The sequence below is a fragment of the Cardiocondyla obscurior genome, linkage group LG01 (genome assembly GCF_019399895.1).
Source record: "Cardiocondyla obscurior isolate alpha-2009 linkage group LG01, Cobs3.1, whole genome shotgun sequence".
NCBI classification, from domain to species: Eukaryota; Metazoa; Arthropoda; class Insecta; order Hymenoptera; family Formicidae; genus Cardiocondyla; species Cardiocondyla obscurior.
In genome coordinates this window covers 3,900,250-3,919,422 of record NC_091864.1, presented here as the reverse complement: position 1 = coordinate 3,919,422, position 19,173 = coordinate 3,900,250, and the positions used below count along the sequence as shown (strand labels likewise).

At 42.0% G+C, this 19,173-nt stretch overlaps 1 protein-coding gene across 1 annotated transcript; it reads right to left on the bottom strand.

The window, feature by feature from the left end:
• Positions 1 to 15,220: 15,220 nt before the first annotated feature.
• Positions 15,221 to 19,173, bottom strand: LOC139108458 (uncharacterized). Its single transcript, XM_070666774.1, has 3 exons — positions 18,370 to 19,173; positions 15,853 to 15,958; positions 15,221 to 15,297 (listed from the first exon to the last, which is right to left on the bottom strand). Exons 1-3 carry the CDS (start codon positions 19,171 to 19,173, stop codon positions 15,221 to 15,223), a joined length of 987 nt encoding a protein of 328 aa, XP_070522875.1.

Sequence of the window (19,173 nt, the reverse complement as noted above, 5' to 3'; positions counted from 1 at the left end):
CCACGGCCGCAGAGCTGTCGGCAGCAGCTTCAGAAGAGGCTGCAGTATGGCCAGCCGGTGGACCAACTTGACCAGTGGTTGTCCTGAAGGAAAGGTTTCCACCACAACGATTCTGGGCGCTACGGGACCAGTGGTGCTGTCCGGTGAGCTCGTCACTGGTTGCGGTGGCTTCCTCTGTCCCCTTCGTACCTTCTTTTTTCTGGTCATCCCAGGATCCAAGGTCTCTGCAGCCGACGTCTCTTCCCACATGTATGCTTGGGTGAGTTCGATCGTAATCGAGCACTCCGAGTTACTTTCAAAAAGGCTTTCCTGCTTGCTTAGCTGTATCTGGCACTATCCCTTGGGATGTGCTCTAGAATATGCTACTGCTAGCAAAAGCGAAATTCAAATCTAATCCTCCGACTTATATAGAATCCTTAAAGTTATTTAACTCTCGAGAAAGCCGCGCTTTCTAAAGGCGAGCTTTCGTATTATGCAGCTTTTGTGCGTTTACCGGGTTGCCGTTCAGCAGGTGCTTGTGGCGAGTGTTAGTGGTTGCCACAAATAATAATATCTCTTTTATATATTAATTATTTAAAATTACGTTTATGTAGAAATGAGGTATGTTGGCTTACTTTTTATGGAACATGACTCATATTATTAGGTCAAGCGTGATGTGCGTGAATTGTGATACGTTACTGCGAGAGGTAAAACACAGATCCACGAGTAATAATTGTGTTCAGTCGAGTTCAACATATCTAAAAAAAAACCCAACACAAAACTTATAGAAATAGGTATAGCTAAATTCGCCCAAATTTATATATGTTCTAGTTCATGTCATTCTGATAAAAAGTTTTCATAGGTGCTACGCCCAATGGTGGCCAGTTTTGAAGTTGTAAAGGATTAAAAATTAAAAAAATTAAATTTTTTAATCTTTGACTTTTATAAGTCAAAAATTCGCCATTTTCAGACCAAGCACCTGTGAAGATCTTTGATCAAGATATCATGAAAAATAAAATATATCAGTTTCAACCAATTTTGCTGTATCCTCATTTCCATATGTTTTGTGCAAGGTTCTCTTGGATAGCATTTATTTGTTTTATTTTATTTTTCTTTTGCAACTTTAATTGTTTACAAATAATATTTATAAACTTTGATTAAGCTTTTTATGAAACTACGTTTTATGCAAAAAGCAATATATAAAACGTATAAAAAATGATACAAAAGATTAAATTATATATATAACATTTAATGTATGTAACATGTTTTTTATTTTTTATGACGAGTAATAAATATTTGACCAAATCAAATTATGATCTTTTATACTTGCAACATTATTTTTTATACATGTAGACACGATGCGTTTATTATGCACATTTGTTATTTATTTAAGTTATTATATGTTTATTATAGGTGGAATTCACATAAACGTATGTATACATGCATATATATAATACTGCAATTTGCAAACTATTTTACTCTGACTTTTCTGCTGTCATAAATACATCAATTTATTTTTATTCTGGTGCATCCTTTAAAACATATGGAGAATAAACGTATTGACGTATTTTATACGTATTTATTGAATATATTTTTATTAATATCAATTATTACAATAGTAATCACCGAAGCATATATAATACGAGTACCAAAATTGCCATGTCCTGATGGTGAAGTAAGGGTTAACGGAAGATGTCGTAAAGTTTTTTAATTAAGATGACGAGAAAACAAGGTATAATTTGTTAAATATATGTATTGTAATACATAATTTATATTTTTTCTATGTACACAAAAAGAATACTAACATATATTTTTTAACTTGTAATTACAGTTGAGTAAAAAAATTATACAATTGGCCCAAAACACAAATAATAATGTAGAAGCAGATTTTGTGAATAACTAAATAAAAAAGATTATAAACAAATTTGTCGGGGATCACATTAATAATTTAATAATTAAATTCAATATAACTGCGGGAAAAAATGCTAGATAAAACGCGAAACTTGGCTATGTAAAAATAATAATAAAGTTAAAAAAAATACGACGAACCCAAAACAATTAGACAAACGATCGATCAGAAAACAGATGAGTCAGCGAAAATATATTGTTATTTACCAAAAATATGACGTTTCCTCGGGTCACAAACAAAAATTATAACTGTTTTTTGTAACGTCTCCTGTGAAGAGACAAAGAACTTGTTTAAAATTCGTGACGTATCGTTGACGTCATATAACGGGGAGAAAACGAAATGACGGATTAGGGGGAAGTATAAAAGGACGCGGTGGATCCACGACGAACAGATTCTCTAAAAATTTTGTACTTCAAATTTTTGTAAAGTCCTTAGAGCTAAGCGATCTACAGGGTGAATCAGAGAGGATGGAAGTGCGACTTACCATAAAAGACGGGTTACCGACCGCGACTGTAATTTTCTCTGTGCTCCATAGAATGCGGCACCGTAAAAGACGACCGCGCGTATCTGCAATCTCAAAAAATTTATTTAATATTGTTAATTATTCGTAGGCTTCAGTGGACTTTCACACCACTTTTGAGGTGCCACTTTAGGCGCGTTAAGTTTTTTTTTAAGTGGACTTTCGCCAGTAGCCATATTATACCACATTTAACGACCTATTTTGCCAGTATAAAAACCAAATAGATAAATTGAAGTTTTATTGCATAAGAGTACATGCAAATGAAAACTTTTATTAACATGCTGTTACGTCCTCAGACTCCACATCTCCTTTTTTCCGACACGCGATCGATAAATTAGATAAGGGAAAGTAAACCGTGACTATTTGGTGATGAGAGAAAACTTCCAAGCTTTGAGAAGAAATAATTTTATATTCAGAAACCTTTATCGCCGGATGCCTAAATTAAAAATAATAAGAAACTTACAACAATCATGCTACAGATGCCGACGGAAAGCTAAACAGAAAACTTTTCAGAGGACATTAAACTAAGAGGGTCCCAAAACGATTCAAATCAATATCGAATGTCTGGCGATAAGTGAAGGGAGATTTCTAAGGCACTTGAGATCGCAGTTATACCGTGGATCCGAGATATAAGCAAAACAAAGGCGCGAAAGTCCTGCGATCGTAAGAATACGATACGTGATCGGGTCCTATAAACAAACATGACCCGGCAATAACGAAAAAGGTCTCTTAACAATTTTTCTCTAATTGTTAATAATATTCTGGAAGGTTGGAAGTGGCAAAGCCATGTAGGCAGAGCCCAGTATGAACAAATTTTTCTCTCAAGCCAATAGATATCGGGAACTCCTCACCATGAATTAGAGACTTAAGGGCGAAAACTTAAAGCCTAAGAAAATCAGAGAAGGGATGAGATGCGAGTGACCAATAATTATGAAAAAGGAAAAGTGGAGGGACACGGCTGACAAATAAGAATATTGACTTTTGAAAAATGAAAATCCGGCTTTAGTCTTCCCCTTTTCCGAGGCTATAAAACAGCGTGTTTCGGCGGGACTCGCTCTTATTTTGTCTCTGGACTGATTTGAAGTGTATATTTTGTCTCTAGATTAAATTGAAGCACATACATTGTGAGAATTGTGAGTGTGTGAAAGAAGAGTTCAGAAGAAAAGAAAAGGGAGTCACCGACAAGGATCCGTTTGGAGCAATTAAAAATTACATCAAGATCAACAAGTAGTAAGTTTCAATTTCAATTATCATTCCTTTCTTTTTTTCCACAAAAGATTCCACTAAAGAGCATGTCAATCAACCTCAATGTGAAAAAAATGAGAGATGGGAGGGTGCCGTATGCGTCTCAAGATTTCGGAGTTTTTCTGTAGTCCCCTGATTTTTCCGGTGATCAGATTCGAGTGATTGGTCTCCTCATGCAAACGGTTCTGATAAGCCGCCAATACCTGGTGACTATCGGCAACTCAAACTTGAGAGAGCCTTCATCTGATCTTGGGAACCGCGAAGAGTTTGGAGAAACGAATGGAGAAAGCCGAGAGAGAGATAATGTGACGTGTTGCCCTCCACATTTTTCTAAATATTCATTATCACTTTTAAATTCCAATTTTTAGTGGAGTCGTCAAAATTGCGGACGATAAAAAAAAGCCGGGCCCACCGTAACCGAAAGATAAGAAGTCTGCGACAGATTGTCCAGACTTTCTTTTTGCAATACGTACTCGCGGCGACGCCAGGGAAAGTAACGTCCAACCCTCCCCGAAGAAGAAAAGAGCAGTCGTGGTTACCTCCACCACCCGCTTCTCCGACTTCACCGGCCCCGGAAAAAAAAACGCACAAAAAGAAGATTCCGTTTCGGAACCAGCCCGACCTCGGAGTCCGTCGGTCTCCAATGGTTTTGTAAACGGATCCGAGCCTGAATTGGAGCGGTTCCACCCTACCTCTCCTTCCTATTCTCCAGACAACTTACTAGACGCCGACGACCATCTTCCTGGAGCTGCTCCTAGAGCATGCTTCTCTCCTACCCCATCGCCGTTACTACTTCCTGGGGAACCCGAGGAGGTCGGTTTTTTTGCTGAGGACGATACCGTCTTTTGGCAAGAACCTGACAGCCCGGAGACTTCCCCTTCCCCCGTCCCAAGTGTCGAGTTCCTCGGAGAGCAAGAGGTACCGAGAGCGATCTTCGATCCTCTCCTCGAGCTCCTCCGCAGGACTTGTACTCCGTGAACAGATCCTATCCCGGAAAAGGCCTTTACCATAGGCCCTGACCATTTCGATCCCGAGGAGATCAGGAGAGAGGCCAGTGAGGCGTCTCCTGATCAGAACATCCTTATATTTTATCCTGGGGTAAAACTCCCCTTCCTTGTCCCGATCAGGCTTATTGACCGGGTGTTCCCGAGATCGACAGCTCGACTTTCGGAAATAATAGAAATCGACCTAGAATAAACATACATTATCTCACAGCCTCTTCCATACACAGCTTACAAACTCACTCATATACGCACTTTCTAACAAATTGTTTAACTTATTTTCATGAATACATTCTTTATGTACAGTCACCGGCAATAATGGCCTGTCGCACTGCGGCGACGGCGGCTCCCGTACGTGAGGTGGGGTAGTGTGCGTGAAGCCTCACCGCGGATCGCGTACGTGAGGCGCGGAACGCCGAAAGGAGCGAGAGGACGGGGGAAAATTTGGTGGGGGGGCGTTCTCATCTCTCGCTCGCGACCCGTGAGTGTGAGAGAAAGCATGAGTGAACGCTAGGAATTATAGGCGCACCTCTCTCTCTTGCACGCGTTCGTGTTTATACGGGTAGACAAGGATAGAAGTATATCGCAAGTACGCTATTAATTCTAGCGTATACTTTAAGACATTTCGCGACTTTTAACAATCGAAATTAAATACTCATGTTACTTATATTTTAAATATATATTTTTACATTACGTATAATTTAATTTTGAGATAATTTTCGTTTTCTATCTTGAGAAAAAAATTGTCTTTCTCAAGACAGAAAACGAAAATTATCTCAAAATTAAATTATACGTAATGTAAAAATATATATTTAAAATATAAGTAACATGAGTATTTAATTTCGATTGTTAAAGGTCGCGAAATGTCTTAAAGTATACGCTAGAATTAATAGCGTACTCTTGCGATATACTTCTATCCTTGTCTACCCGTATAAACACGAACGCGTGCAAGAGAGAGAGCGAAGGTGCGCCTATAATAATTCCTTAGCGTTCACTCATGCTTTCTCTCTCACGGGTCGCGAGCGAGAGAGAGAGCCCCCCACCTTTCCCCTCCTCGGCGTTCCGCGCCTCACGTACGCGATCCGCGGTGAGGCTTCACGCACACTACCCCACCTCACGGCGGCCGCCGTGCGGGCCATTACCGGTGATGTACTGTGACGTGGTGGCTTCCGCTGCTTCGTAGCAGCTCCTCGCGGCCGTCACAAAGGCGTAGCGGCGCCGCGAAAAATCGCGATAGAGAGGAAAGCGAGAAAGGGCTGCGGAAATCTCCGGGGGTTTTATCTTTGATTGCGAGACAAAAATTAACGATCACGATTTTGCGTATTGTGTTGCTGCCGTATATCGCCGAGACTATGGGTTGTCCTTGCCGGGGAGGGAGCAAGCGGAGCGGATCATACGCAGAGGCGCAAGCGTCCGGACTAAAGGATGACCAGATACGAGCCCGGGATGGGAGGCCACCCATTCCGAGGGCCTTGGAAGAAACTTGTTTTCTACGCATCTCGGCGCCGGAAGAAACCTGCGAGAAAATAAACACGACCGCGGACGATCCGAAGCTCGCGCCAACCTATTAGTACCGATAGGGCTCTGTGAGGGCAGCGGCTCCCGCGGGAAATCGGCGGCGTGGCGCGCGGAAAAATCCGCAAGACGCGAGAATGGGGATACACCGGGCCTCGTGCCGAAAATTCGCGCGGTCCTCGCTCTCTTCCGTGTAGGCAGGCAACGTAGGCGGACGAAAAGACGATAGCTAGGGCGAACGAGAGAGTGTGCGACAGCGAGATTGAGAGAGAGCGAGCGACGGAGAGAGAGAGTCTGTGGAAGCGAGCGAGGACGGGAGAGGGATCGTGTGAGGCCCAAGCAGCTTTTCATCGGTAAAATCTTCCACCCGCATTGCGGAAATATTATTTTGTGAAACCCTCCGCTTCCCGGGGAGACCGGCGTAGGTTCAGACGAGACTTGGCCACGTAGAGCGGGCACGCGGGCCCGCTAGAGTATTTGGTGGATCCTTGTCGTAAGGCAAGGACTTAACGTTAGAGAGTGGCAGTCAACGGGCGTCTGAAGGCCGGTAGCTGGGCCCCGCGGGAGACGCCGGTATGGTTTATTTGCACTGATTACTTTCATGATTTAAGAGGCTGTCGTACATCGCGTCCGCACGGAGAGCCCTCGGCAACGGCCGAGGTCGGGAACCGAAATCCCGCGATCTCGTTTACGACGGGCGATCTTACGCGTAAATTCTTGTGTGTTGTGGCGTCCCGCGAAAACACGCCGCGTGTACGGGAAGCGCGTGGCCGACACCAAAACAGTCAGGGCCGACGCGAGAATTACGGGAGAACAAGATCCCAGGGAAATACTTGTGGCGATCTAATAGCGGTTCACAACCAAAGCCACGATCTAGGTGATCGCGCGAAGATCGAGCCTGCTCACGATTACGATAATTTTGTTATTTTTCTTGTCAATCGTCATAGTTGTCTCGTTCCGTTGAGTATTAATAAACGGACTGAAAAGTGTACTTGCCCTGTTCGCGTACTTATCATTTTGTGCTGTCGTTTCCGTCTGTCCGAAAAATTCCGCCCGTGATACCCCGCCCCTCTCCGTTCGGATGAGCTAGCCCCCACGCGTGACGGCCGTTGGAGTTTACTGGGAATTATTAAGATAAAAAGCCTTTGTGAATAGAATCGGCACGGCTAGGCCCGTGCCTGGCGCCCAAAACTAGTTCGTCATCGGATTGCGCCGTCCCGCGCCAGGATACGGCTGAAGTACTGCGACCCCTCCTCCCTCCCTACCTTTCGTGTCACGACGGTGCACGGATTTTCCGTCCCTGCACGGCCGTCTACTTTTTGCTCGCGACTGTCCTCCGCGAGGAGGAGAGAAAATATCGTGACAGTACTTATTAGTTGATAAATTTATCTTTTAAAATTAGAATGTTAAAAATTGATAATTCTTATTTTTGTTTTATTTTTTTTTTCTTTTTGTATTAATTAGTTAATAATAAATGTTATTGTTAAAGGCGAAAACCTAATCTTTGTATTTCTAAAATAAACCCGCAATCCACTGCGTGCGAAAAATCACCTCTGGTTCTATCCCAGGGAATAAGAATTAAATTTCTTTCCTTAAAAAGAACCAAAATAACGCGCTAACTCCAACTCAAAATTAACTTAAACTTATCCCTAGCGCGTTTACGCGTGGCACTTCAAAGCACGTGCCACGCAAAGATCGGTTGTTGCGTCTATTTTTAAAATCTTTTCCTCGTCCCTACCTGCTCTCGAGCTATTTCCTAAATTACCGAGGAGCGGTAATCATCTTTTTAAAATAATTTTATTCCTGGCGAACAATGCAATCGTGCGCAACATGTCCACAATTCATCTACATGTATTACTTCAGCAAATGCTCAAAGTGAGCCCCTTCCAATCTCTCACAAAATACAGCCCTTCTCAATATTGCACTACTCCGGCGCAAGATCTGCGGACTTATTGCGCGGCAAGCTCGCACAATCCTGACTTTTAAATCTTCTACGCTTCTCGGTCGCGTAGCGTAAACTTCTTGCTTAACGTGACTCCACAGAAAGAAGTCTAACGGTGTAAGGTCTGGTGAACGCGGCGGCCATTCGTGAGGACCATAAAGACCGATCCAGCGATTGCCGAATTTTTTTTTCAACAGGGCTCTTGTTTTATCGGCCGTATGCACAGGATGGCTATCCTGTTAAAACCACGTATTAATACGTGATTCCAAAGGCACATCGTCCAATAAATTAACAAGGTCCCGTCTAAGAAACCTCCGGTATTGATTGCCATCGATCTTACCATCGATGAAGTAAGGTCCAACGATATGGTTCCAAGAATTCCCGCCCAAACATTCACAGACCCTCGGACTTGTGAATGCGCTTGCAGCATCCAGTAAGGATTCTCGATGGCTCAATAATGTAAGTTATGACGGTTAACCGTGCCATTATTATGAAAAATACATTCGTTCGAAAACAGAATGTATTTTACAAAATAATACTCTTGTTTACTTACATTAAGAAGCCACCGACAATACTGCATTCTGCGAACGTCATCGTTATTATGAAGTTCTTGAGTCAGACTGACCTTATAAGGATGGAAGCGAGCTGACTTTAAAACCCTGCAAACCGATGCCTAACTGATTCTAATTTCCCGGGCCACGGCTCGCGTACTTATAGTGGGCTCGTTGGTCACTGCTTTTTCGATCGAGGCCGTATTAATCCGCCGTGTTTGGCCTATACAAATATGAAAATAATGTTAAAAGATTAATTTATTTTAACAAAAGCAGTTTAATTAAATATTTACTTGCAGGCTTAATAGGTCGAAATTGTCCATGGCATCGTAGCTTCGTTACTAATCTCTCAAACAATTTAAAATGAGGTTGTCTCCGCTCGGGGTACCTCCGAAAATATTCCCTCGCGGCTACCAATGATTGTTCGTTACTCTGTGTGTAAACGAATATCATATCTAGCAATTCACTATTTGAGAAACTGCGTGCCATGGTTTCGGTCTCAGTGAAAATTACTCGTATCCACGAAAAAAGAAAGATAAGAAAATAGACAAACATAAAAAACATTTTTCAAATTTTTTTGTTTATCTTTCTTTTTGTAATATTTTGTTTTAATTTATAAGTGTTAAAAAAAAAGAAAAAAAAAAACATTCACAAAACCGCATTTTTTCATTTCTACTCGCATCAGAGGTTGAACGATTTGCTATCAACATCATTGCGTAAAACGGGAATATATCTCGAAGATCTTTCTACATCTTTCTACATTTCGGATTTTCTGATTGAAATCTTAAATCGGTTTAAAGAACTTTGCCGGCAAACGTTGCCTTTCGTGATTGAAACCTATGAGAGCAGCGATCTTTTCCCATCCAACTCAGACGGACAAATTATATTCAAATAATTTGATTCCCTTCAAATTTCACGTGCGGTTGCGAGCACGGTAGTTCGGCTTTAGTTGGAGCCTGGGTCGACGGGAGCGCCCGTCGGGGAGACCGAGATTGCTCGGGCTGACCCGAGGAGCAGCGCTCGGCAGCGCCCGATCGTGGCGATGCCGGCGACTGGCTGTCACGCGGCGGATCCGTTGCCGAACGGGAGCGCCCGTCCGGAGGATCGTGTTTGGCACAAAGTGCCCTGGAATCGGCGGCAGTCGGGAGTGCCTAACCGCGGCGGTGTCGTCGGCTGCCTGCCGTACGATAAATCCTAAAGCCTAGACGGGAGCGCCCGTCTAGAGGATCTCGGTGGCCCGGACTATCCGGGGGCGCCGGCGGTATCCGGTTGCTTCAGTGGTGGAGCCTCGGGAGCGCCCAAGGTTTCCAGAAACCTGAGTTAATACTCTGCCTTGGGAGCGCCCAAAGCAGCGGAAGACCCTCACGGGGAGCGCCCGGGGACGTCTCGGGAGCGCCCGAGTCGGAAAGTATGCGAGAGGCTTCGGGAGCGCCCGAAGCCTTAGGAGCTGAAGGAAGTATTCGGTTCGATGATCTGGACCGGACAAGGTACTCGCTCTGCCGCGAACTCGGCTTATATAGCCGCCGAGATGAGAGTGGGGGAGCTCCCACTCGGCGGCGCGCGCCATCGTCGGGCCGGTGGCCGCCTGACGAACCTCCCTGGCGCGTCCGGTGTTGCCTGGGCCAGTGTTCGCCAGGACTTCCTCGGGGACGGCGTCGGCCGTCTGGGGCTGGTGTTCGCTCTTTAGTGGCGAGGCCTAAGCCCTCGCCACAGACTGAATGCTCGCATTCAGTCCCGCCGCGGGCCCGCTTGTGTAGATCTAACATCCCATTGGGATACCCCGTCTAATACCCTTGTATTAGACGAAGAAAAGCGGTTTTTTGTGTCTTAGATTTTAGGAGTGATGCAACTAGCGGCAGAGAAAAATATATTGAATTTCTCTTTGCATATATTGTTTATTAATCAAGGGGGTTCGGTTTCCCCCAGCGTTGATAGCGGTGTAATTGAAACCTGCAATCCTGGATGTTATGGTTAGATATCGTTTATTATTTTCTCTTCTAATTTAGTGTGCATCCATGTAGGGGTCGAATTGCGATATCTTAAGGCCGTTCTGAGGCCCATAAACTGCGCTCTCTCAAGTAACATGGCGTTGTTAGTATTATTATTAGGTATGAATATAAATGCTCCGTAATCAATAACCGATCTGACTAAACTTTTGTATAACATCAAGGCAGTATTTACTTCCATGCCCCATGATATCTTATTAACATATTTAAGTATACTATTTGTCTTTTTGACTTTCTCTTTAATATTCGCACATTGGCTATCAAAGTTTAATCTATAATCAAATATTATGCCTAGAAATTTGGTCTCTTTTTTAATAGGAACTAGTTTATTTACACATCTCACTGATTTTCGATACAAAGTCTTAACGATATCCTTACCAAAGTCTACCATATTAGTTTTGCATGGTTGTAGGTTCAGTCCCAGTTTGCTAAATTCTCTGTGTAATATATTAATTGCACATTCTATCCTATCTTTTCTTAGGAATTTATCTTGGTTACTACACCAAATTACGATATCATCAGCGAATTGAGCGCACTGTACCTCTTTAGGAATCCCTGTCGAAATATGGCTTGTATATATGTTATACAGAATGGGGCTGAGGACAGCTCCCTGAGGTAGTCCCTTATATACCGTTCTTTTTACAACAGTTTTATTATTTATACTAAAGTTGGTAGTTCTATAATATAACCAGTTGCTGATGGCGTTAACCAATCTGGACGGACACTGCAGACTAATAAGCTTTTTAATTAATATACTATATTGCACATTGTCATATGCATTGGATATATCCAAAAAGCCCGCAAGGGTTTCAGTATTTTCCAACATAGCCGAACGAATGTGGTATGTGAGTCTAGCTATATTTTCTAAGCATCCTTTTCCTCTTCTAAATCCGTTTTGATACGAATCATATATGTTGTTTTTCTCTGCCCACCAATTGATTCTTTCATTTATTAATCTTTCAAAGATCTTTCCAAAACATGAGGATAAAGCAATAGGTCTTACTTTGTCCTTTCCACTCTTATCAATAAATAAAACTTGATAATTTCTCCACTCCATCTATTCCTGGCGAGGAGTTTTTCCTTATACAGTTGATAGCTCTTTTTAATTCATCAATTGTAAAGTCTTGATTTAAATTATCATTGTCCTCTTTGTTATTGCTCGTGATACATTCGTCTTGAACCCAGTCGGGGCTAATTTCGTCAACTGTTTCCATCACCACCTTCTCTCTTGAGACTGCCTGCCATTTCTTCCAGGGAATAGTTTTAAAGGATTGTTTAAGTATTCTCATTTTGTTCCAGACAAATTTGATATCTGAAAATTTATTCAAGCTTTGTATAAAGTTTTTAAAATCATTTCTCTTTTTTGAGTTTATTGTTTTAACCGCAATAGCTCTTGACTTCTTATATTCTATATAATCATGTATATTTCTAGTTTTTTTGAATTTTTTAAGATCCTTTTTTCTATTGTTTATTGCCGTTTGGCATTCCTCGTCCCACCAAGATTTCGGGTTGTTGTTTCTTTTATAATTGTTTTGGGTAACCGGTTTTGTCATAATTATATTTAAGTCGCTATTCCAGTCTTTTCCCGGTGTTGCCCCACATATTGCCTCCTTTATATGGTTGACAAGTATTTTGTACTTAGAGATAGCATCCAGATTAACATAGTCTTTTTTACTAAAGACCTCTAACTGCTTTGTTAAGAATTCAACATATACGTTCCACTCCGTCCTTTTGGTTGTTATTCTATTAGTAGATTTTTTGTAAGTATTAGCCTTAAATTCTATTTTAAAATTAACTGGATGGTGATCCGATCCCCAGGTGTCATCTATCTGGTCGTAAGAAATATAATTTAGAATATCAGCCGTAACAAACGCCAGATCTATATTGGAAGCTTCTTGGTTATATTCGCCAAATCTTGTTAGAGTGTCGCAATTAACTACAAAGAATTCCCTACTGGTGCAAGATTCATATAGATTAGATCCGTTTTTATCGGTAGAGTGGCAGTTCCATATCACGTTGTGTGCATTAAAGTCTCCCAAAACTATAGTCTTTCTTTTATTAAATTGATTGAAAAATAAGTCCCATTGCTTACAGCTGGTGATCTGACCTGCACTTGGACTTCTATATATGATAACAATATTAATCTTCCCTTCGTTAGTATTAACCCTAATTCCAATGCCTTCTACTTTAGGAGGCAATTGGAGATTGTGAATAATCTCATATTTTATTTCTTTGCGGATAGCAATAAGAACTCCTCCTGAAGCGTTTCCTTCCGTTATCCTTTTATCCCCTCTTATGCAATTATATCCCGGAAGTGTTAAATGATCTGACTCTTTCAGCTTTGTTTCTGTAACACATAATAGGTCTATGTTATTTATTACATTTAGTAATTCCGATCTTTTATTTCTAATTCCTCTTGCATTCCAGTTAGTAATAATCATTGTTTTCTTCTACTGTGACCGTCTTTTTATTTTTAGACGAGTCAGACTGCACTGTTTTGTTATTGCTCTTACTACTTTTTTGACATTCTACGTTATTTGCTGTTACCTCATTACTGTCACAGTTATTTACCTCTTTGAGTTTATGTAGCATAATATTAATGAGATTCTTAAAGTCTAAAGCGTATTCTTTGTTTATTGAAATTTTATCCATAAGGGAACATGTCTCCTCGATATATTTTTTGAGATTAAACTGTATCCTCTCTTTATCCTCTCTATCTTCTTTCCGTACTCTATGATTGCTTGAATTATATTGCTTAGGGTTTTTAAAATGGTTTAGTTGAGGCCGTTCTTCTGGTTTTGACCAAGCGTTGCCACTTAAAAGAGTCTTGTTGTTCTTAATTAAGTTTTTCGCTTCGTATATAGAAACGTTGTTAGTTACACTAATCTTAATGAGTTTTTTGTTATAAATATAGAATTCACATTTCTTGTCATTCGCCTTATGGTTACCATGGCAGTTGATGCAATTTACTGGTTTATCACAATAACCGTGAAATTTTTCTTCGCATACCACACATATTTTAGTTTTATTCTTGCACACTGCCTTTGAATGCCCAAATTTATAACAATTGTAGCATTGTTTGACTGTGGGAATAAAATTCCTTACTTTAATTCTAACTAGCCCTTCATATAAACTAACATATTCTGGTATTGACCTACTTTTAAAAGTAACGATATAATTATTGGTTTTAGCTAACTGATATATTTTCTCCTCCGAATTAAATTTACGCCTCATCATCCTTTCAATACTAATTATTTTTGTTTTATTATCTAGTGGTACACAGTGTATCATTTAAACTAGCTGTTACAATATACTCACCTTGGTGAGTGTTATCAAATCTGGTTTTTTTTAAAATCGCTTCCCTACCCGACTCAGAGCCATCCGTCACCAAATATGGCTTGTCCATCTTAAACACAATAATTTCCTTACTGAGAGTTGTCTGTGGATCTCGTTGTTCTGTGTTGTTTATCATTAATGTAGAAGAGTCTTCCCTTTGTATCTCATCATTCTGGGTGTCTTTTGAAGACCCGCCTTTTTCTTCATAAGTATCTATTTCTTCTGAATTATTATTATCTTGATTATTTCTTTCCTTAACCTTTGTCTCATTACCTTCCAAATTCTGAGCTTTCTTATTATATTTAGGTTTCATATTGAATTCAGCACAGAGATCATTCATTAGAAGACGACTTTTACTTGAATTTGTCTTACGCGATCTATGTTTTAATTTGGTTTTAAACATTAGGAGTTGCAAATTAATCTAACGGGTGTCTTAAAGTAATTAGTTATAGCATGAAAAGGTTTTTATATGCATGTATATATGAGAATGAACGCCCTCACATTATTAATTTAAAGTTACAGAGAAGAAAGATATATGCGCTCATATGTACATGCATTTACAATTAATAATGCGTGATTGCAACACAGCAATTTAACAAAAGGTTCGTACATTTACAATGATCATAACGCTGCCCCTGCAGAACGGCAGCTCGGAAGACAAGTGGTTATCTTTTAGACGTTTGGAAGACGCTAATATACATGTGTTTAAATATTTGCGTTTGGTAACATGGATTGTTTCCTTTTCTTTAAAGCGACTTAGTATTTAACAAAATAACATTTTATGGAAATATTTAATATTAAATAAAGATGTGGACGCTTATCTTATTTTGAGCACAGAAAGATCGGACTTGGCGAGGTTCTTCAATTAAGATGACGGAGCTTTATAATATATGTTCGTATTTTATTTACACTATTATGTACAAGTTTTCTTTCGTTTAATATTATGCGCCTTACGGCGCCGGGCTTCTCCCGTTACAAAAAGTTTCACAGTCTGTTGCACCGCAGCCGATGCGCGGGGTCCGTCCTTCAGGGTCCTCGGAAAAAGGGCAATATAATGAAGTTTTTAAATATATTAAGTTTTTTTATTTACAGTGGTTTTCGTTTTTCTTTACTTCCCAATTTCTTCCTTTCACAAATGCTCGGTCCGCAACCCGGCGCTCTCACGCTCCCTCCGCTCAGCGAGGTATATTTCTTCCGGCACGCAACCGATCTCACGTTACGTGAGATAATCTGAAGCGACGACACGACATTCTTGGCCTTTACTTCCTGACTGACTGCCTCGTGGATGATGATCTGCGAGCAGTGATGGAAATTCTAGCTTAGAACACCAATGGTGTTCTCGGAGTGGGGATACACTTATAGCCTCGGCCGCCTGTCGGTGAGCGCCGCTGCGCTCGTCTCGGTTCGGCTCGGTTCGGCTTATAGAAGAGAACAGATATAATATGTTCCGTCCTCTTTCCGCCGCGGCAAGGCAGCTACAACTCGTAGCTTATGCCAACTTTGCTGAGTCCGATCGCTGTTCGAAACAAGGCTGCTTACAATGGTAGCGTGCATCGCACGTGATCGCGTGATGCGGCTCGCGTGTATCGCGGTTCACTAAAATGCAATGTTTTTTTTCAGCCTAGGTTATTCATATAATATAGTGGTCTTCCACATGACCCAGGAGGTGCCACTAACAGTGCGTTAGGTTTTTTAATGTGGACCTTCGCCGGTAGCCATATTGTACCACATTTATGAATAATATATATATATATTTTAATTTAAATAAAAAAAAAAAACAAATAATAATTTTTAATTGTTTTTTATTTTTTCAATCATTACATATTAAAAAAAAATTGCAAAGCTGACCGGCCACCGCCTCGTTGCCCTCCTCGATATCCTTGATATCCACGGCCTCTTCCACCGCGACCACGGTCTCGCGATCTTCCGGCCGCGTATCCTCTTCGTTTTTTGTCTACAAAGTATAAATATAAAATTAGTACTCAATATGTATTGTGACGTGGCGGTTTTCGCTGCTTCGTCGCAGCTCCCCGCGGCCGTCACAAAGGCGCAGCGGCGCTGGACGAATCGCGATAGCGAGGAGAGCAAAAAGGGGTCGCGGAAATCTCCGGAGGATGTAGCGTTATTTTCTCGAGGCGGTAATTAACGATCGCATCAGTGGATTTTGTTGCTATCGTATGTTGTCGAGATTACCGACCGTCCTTGCCGGGAGAGGAGCGAGAGGAGCGGACCATATGCGGAGGCGCGAACTTCCGGAGGAGAGGGTGACCGGACACGGGCCCGGGACGGGAGGCTACCCATCCCGAGAGCCTTGGAGGAGACTTGTCGCCTACGCATTTCGGCGCCGAAAACAACCTGCGGGGAAATTGAGGCGACAACGGACTATCCGAAACCCGCGCCAACCGGCTAGTACCGATAGGGCTCTGTGAGGGCAGCGGCTTCCGCGGGAAATCGTAGCGCAACGTAGCGCGCGGAAAAATCCGCAAGACGCGAGAGTGGGGATACGCCGGGCCTCGTGCCGAAAATTCGCGCGGTCCTCGCTCTTTTCCGTGTAGACAGGCGACCAAGGCGGGCGATAGCTAGCGAGTGATAACGAAAGCGAGCGGAGACGATAGTAGCGAGTAAGAGCGAGAGGGAGTGCGAGAGAGCGAGGACGACTCAAGGGCCAGGACGTGTTTATTCGGTGAGATCTTCCACCCGCATTGCGGAACTATTATTTTGTACAGCCCTTTGCTTCCCGGGGAAACCGACACGGATTTAGACGATACCCGGCCACGTAGAATGGGCACGCGGGTCCGTTAGATTATTTGGTAGATCCTTGTCGCCAGGCAAGGACGTAACGTTAGAGAGTGGCAGCCGACGGGCGTCTAAAGGCCGGTGGTTGGACCCTGCGAGAAACACCGGGACAGTTTATTTGCGCTGTTTAATTTGATTAATTGTGAAGCTTTCGTACGTCGTGTCCGCACGGAGAGCCCTCGGCAGCGGCCGAGGTCGGGAAAGAAATCTCGCTATCTCGTTGGCGACCCGCGATAATACGCGGGGGTTCTTCATGGGTGTAACGTCCCGCGAAAACACGCCGCGTACACGGAAGGCACGTGGCCGGCACCACAATAGTCAGGGCTGACGCGAGAAGTACGGGAACACGAACTCTGAACGAGATATTCGTGCACGATTTAACATTGGCTCTGAGTCGAAAATACGATCTAGACGATCCCGTAAAGACCGAACACTCCCGCTATTGAATTAATTTTTGTTACGTTTCTCTTGTCAATTGTCATACTAGTTCTGTTCCGTTAAAAACAATAAACGGACTGTCTATTGTTTGTCGTTTTGTTCGCGTACCGATTATTTTATGCCGTGATTTCCGTACGTCCGAAGATTCCGCCCGCTATACCCCGTCCCTTTGCGTTCGGATGAGCTAGCCCCCGCGCGTGACGACAGTGTTGCACCGGAGCGGTGCACGGGGTCCGTCCTCCGAATATTACACTTTCCAGTGTAATCGGTGGCATGGGTTTTGTAAATAAATATACTCTTAGTTGTATAAAGTATATTGATGAATTTATTTCTCCTTGATGTTTCGGTGATGGAGTTACGAGTCGCTACCTCGAACCTTCGAACTGACTTGCACGAGCTTCGGAGCTCGTGCATTATATATTATTATTTTTTAGTCTTGTCAGCGAAATAGCAGAAGGAAGTGGCCGCGTGCCCTACTGCCTTCTGCTGATAGCGCGTGATGTCGAAAGGCTGACAAGACGGATTCTTGAGCTCAGCAGATTCCAACAGTTTGGTAATCTGCTGAGTTGTATATAAAAATGTGTCGCACGTGGTGGTCAATGACCAGCGTGCGCTGTCGGGTTACAACATCCCTCCCCCCTAGGGGAAAAGAAAAAGAGTGAGTACCTCAATCTTTTTCTTTTTTACAATTCTTAATTATTATATTATACATTTTTAGGCTTCTTTGATCTCCGTCGCAGCGGAGTTTTTTGCCTTTGGTTTTAGTGTTCGCGGCGGAAGGGCAGGAGTTTTATTTTTATTACATTTTTTAACTATTGTGATGGTTATAATTATAATGATGGTTATTGTTATGAGGAATGTACCGCCGCTGGTAGAGTATACAAGTATTTTATGTATAGGTATTTCGTTTATTTTGTCTACTTCGTCGTCTAACTCGTCGAGGCTATTCGTTAATTATTGTAATTCTCGCGGGTTAGATATAATTGTTTCGCCTTGTAACTCATTCTGCTTTAATTTGAGATTTCTTAATATAATGTTTTTTCGGTCGAGTGTCAGGTTGTATGCAGGTAAGCGTGTCATGATGCATTCATGCACGCTTTTGGCTCGTATTGATATGTCAGCTGTTATTACCTGACATTCGCCGAAAATAGTAAGTTTATCGGTGTTTTTAATTTTAATAATATTCCTGGGGTGGTTTAAACAAAATATTTGGATCTCCTGTTCTTCCGTAGTTGAGAATATCCATGATTGGGCTTCGTGTAGGGAGATCCATATGGTCGCTCTTGATAGGAGGTGTCGGGTTTTGCACTGCGTCGGTTGTCGATCCGGTCTCGTGAGTGCTTGTATTTCGCACGGGGCATTTGCCTTTGCGTGGTATATCGGATGGCTGTGAGTGCACACGTACTGTTTGTCGCTGCGTTTGCATTTTTCTAACTCGGTCGCGGTTAATTTTAGGTAGTTATTATTTTCTTTGTCGAAAGCGATTATTTCATTTATGATGAATTGATCACCACTATACACGGGAATTGCCGTGACTCGCATTACTTCAAAATTTTCATATCCCACTATCGGGAATTTTATAATTGTTATTATTGCATTTCCTTTGTAATACGCGCTGATCTCTGCGTATTCATGGATATTGTACCAACTTTGTTCGTTGATACGAAATGGAAAGTGATTTTCCCTTCTTAATTTTCCTGCGGCTTCCTTTAGCTCCGCTAGTATTTTTTCTAATGGAAATAACCGCAGATTCAGCATGTCGGATTTTGAATGTGTCAAGAAATCCGTGATGTCGTGCACATCATTTAATGTGTCTGTGATCAATGTTCTTACGATAGACACGAAATCTAATGCGTACAGTCGGCGTGTTATCTGGTCGAGTTTCCAGCTCACTGCCGCTGTCGCGTTAGCTAGATTTTTAATATGTTGGTCCAT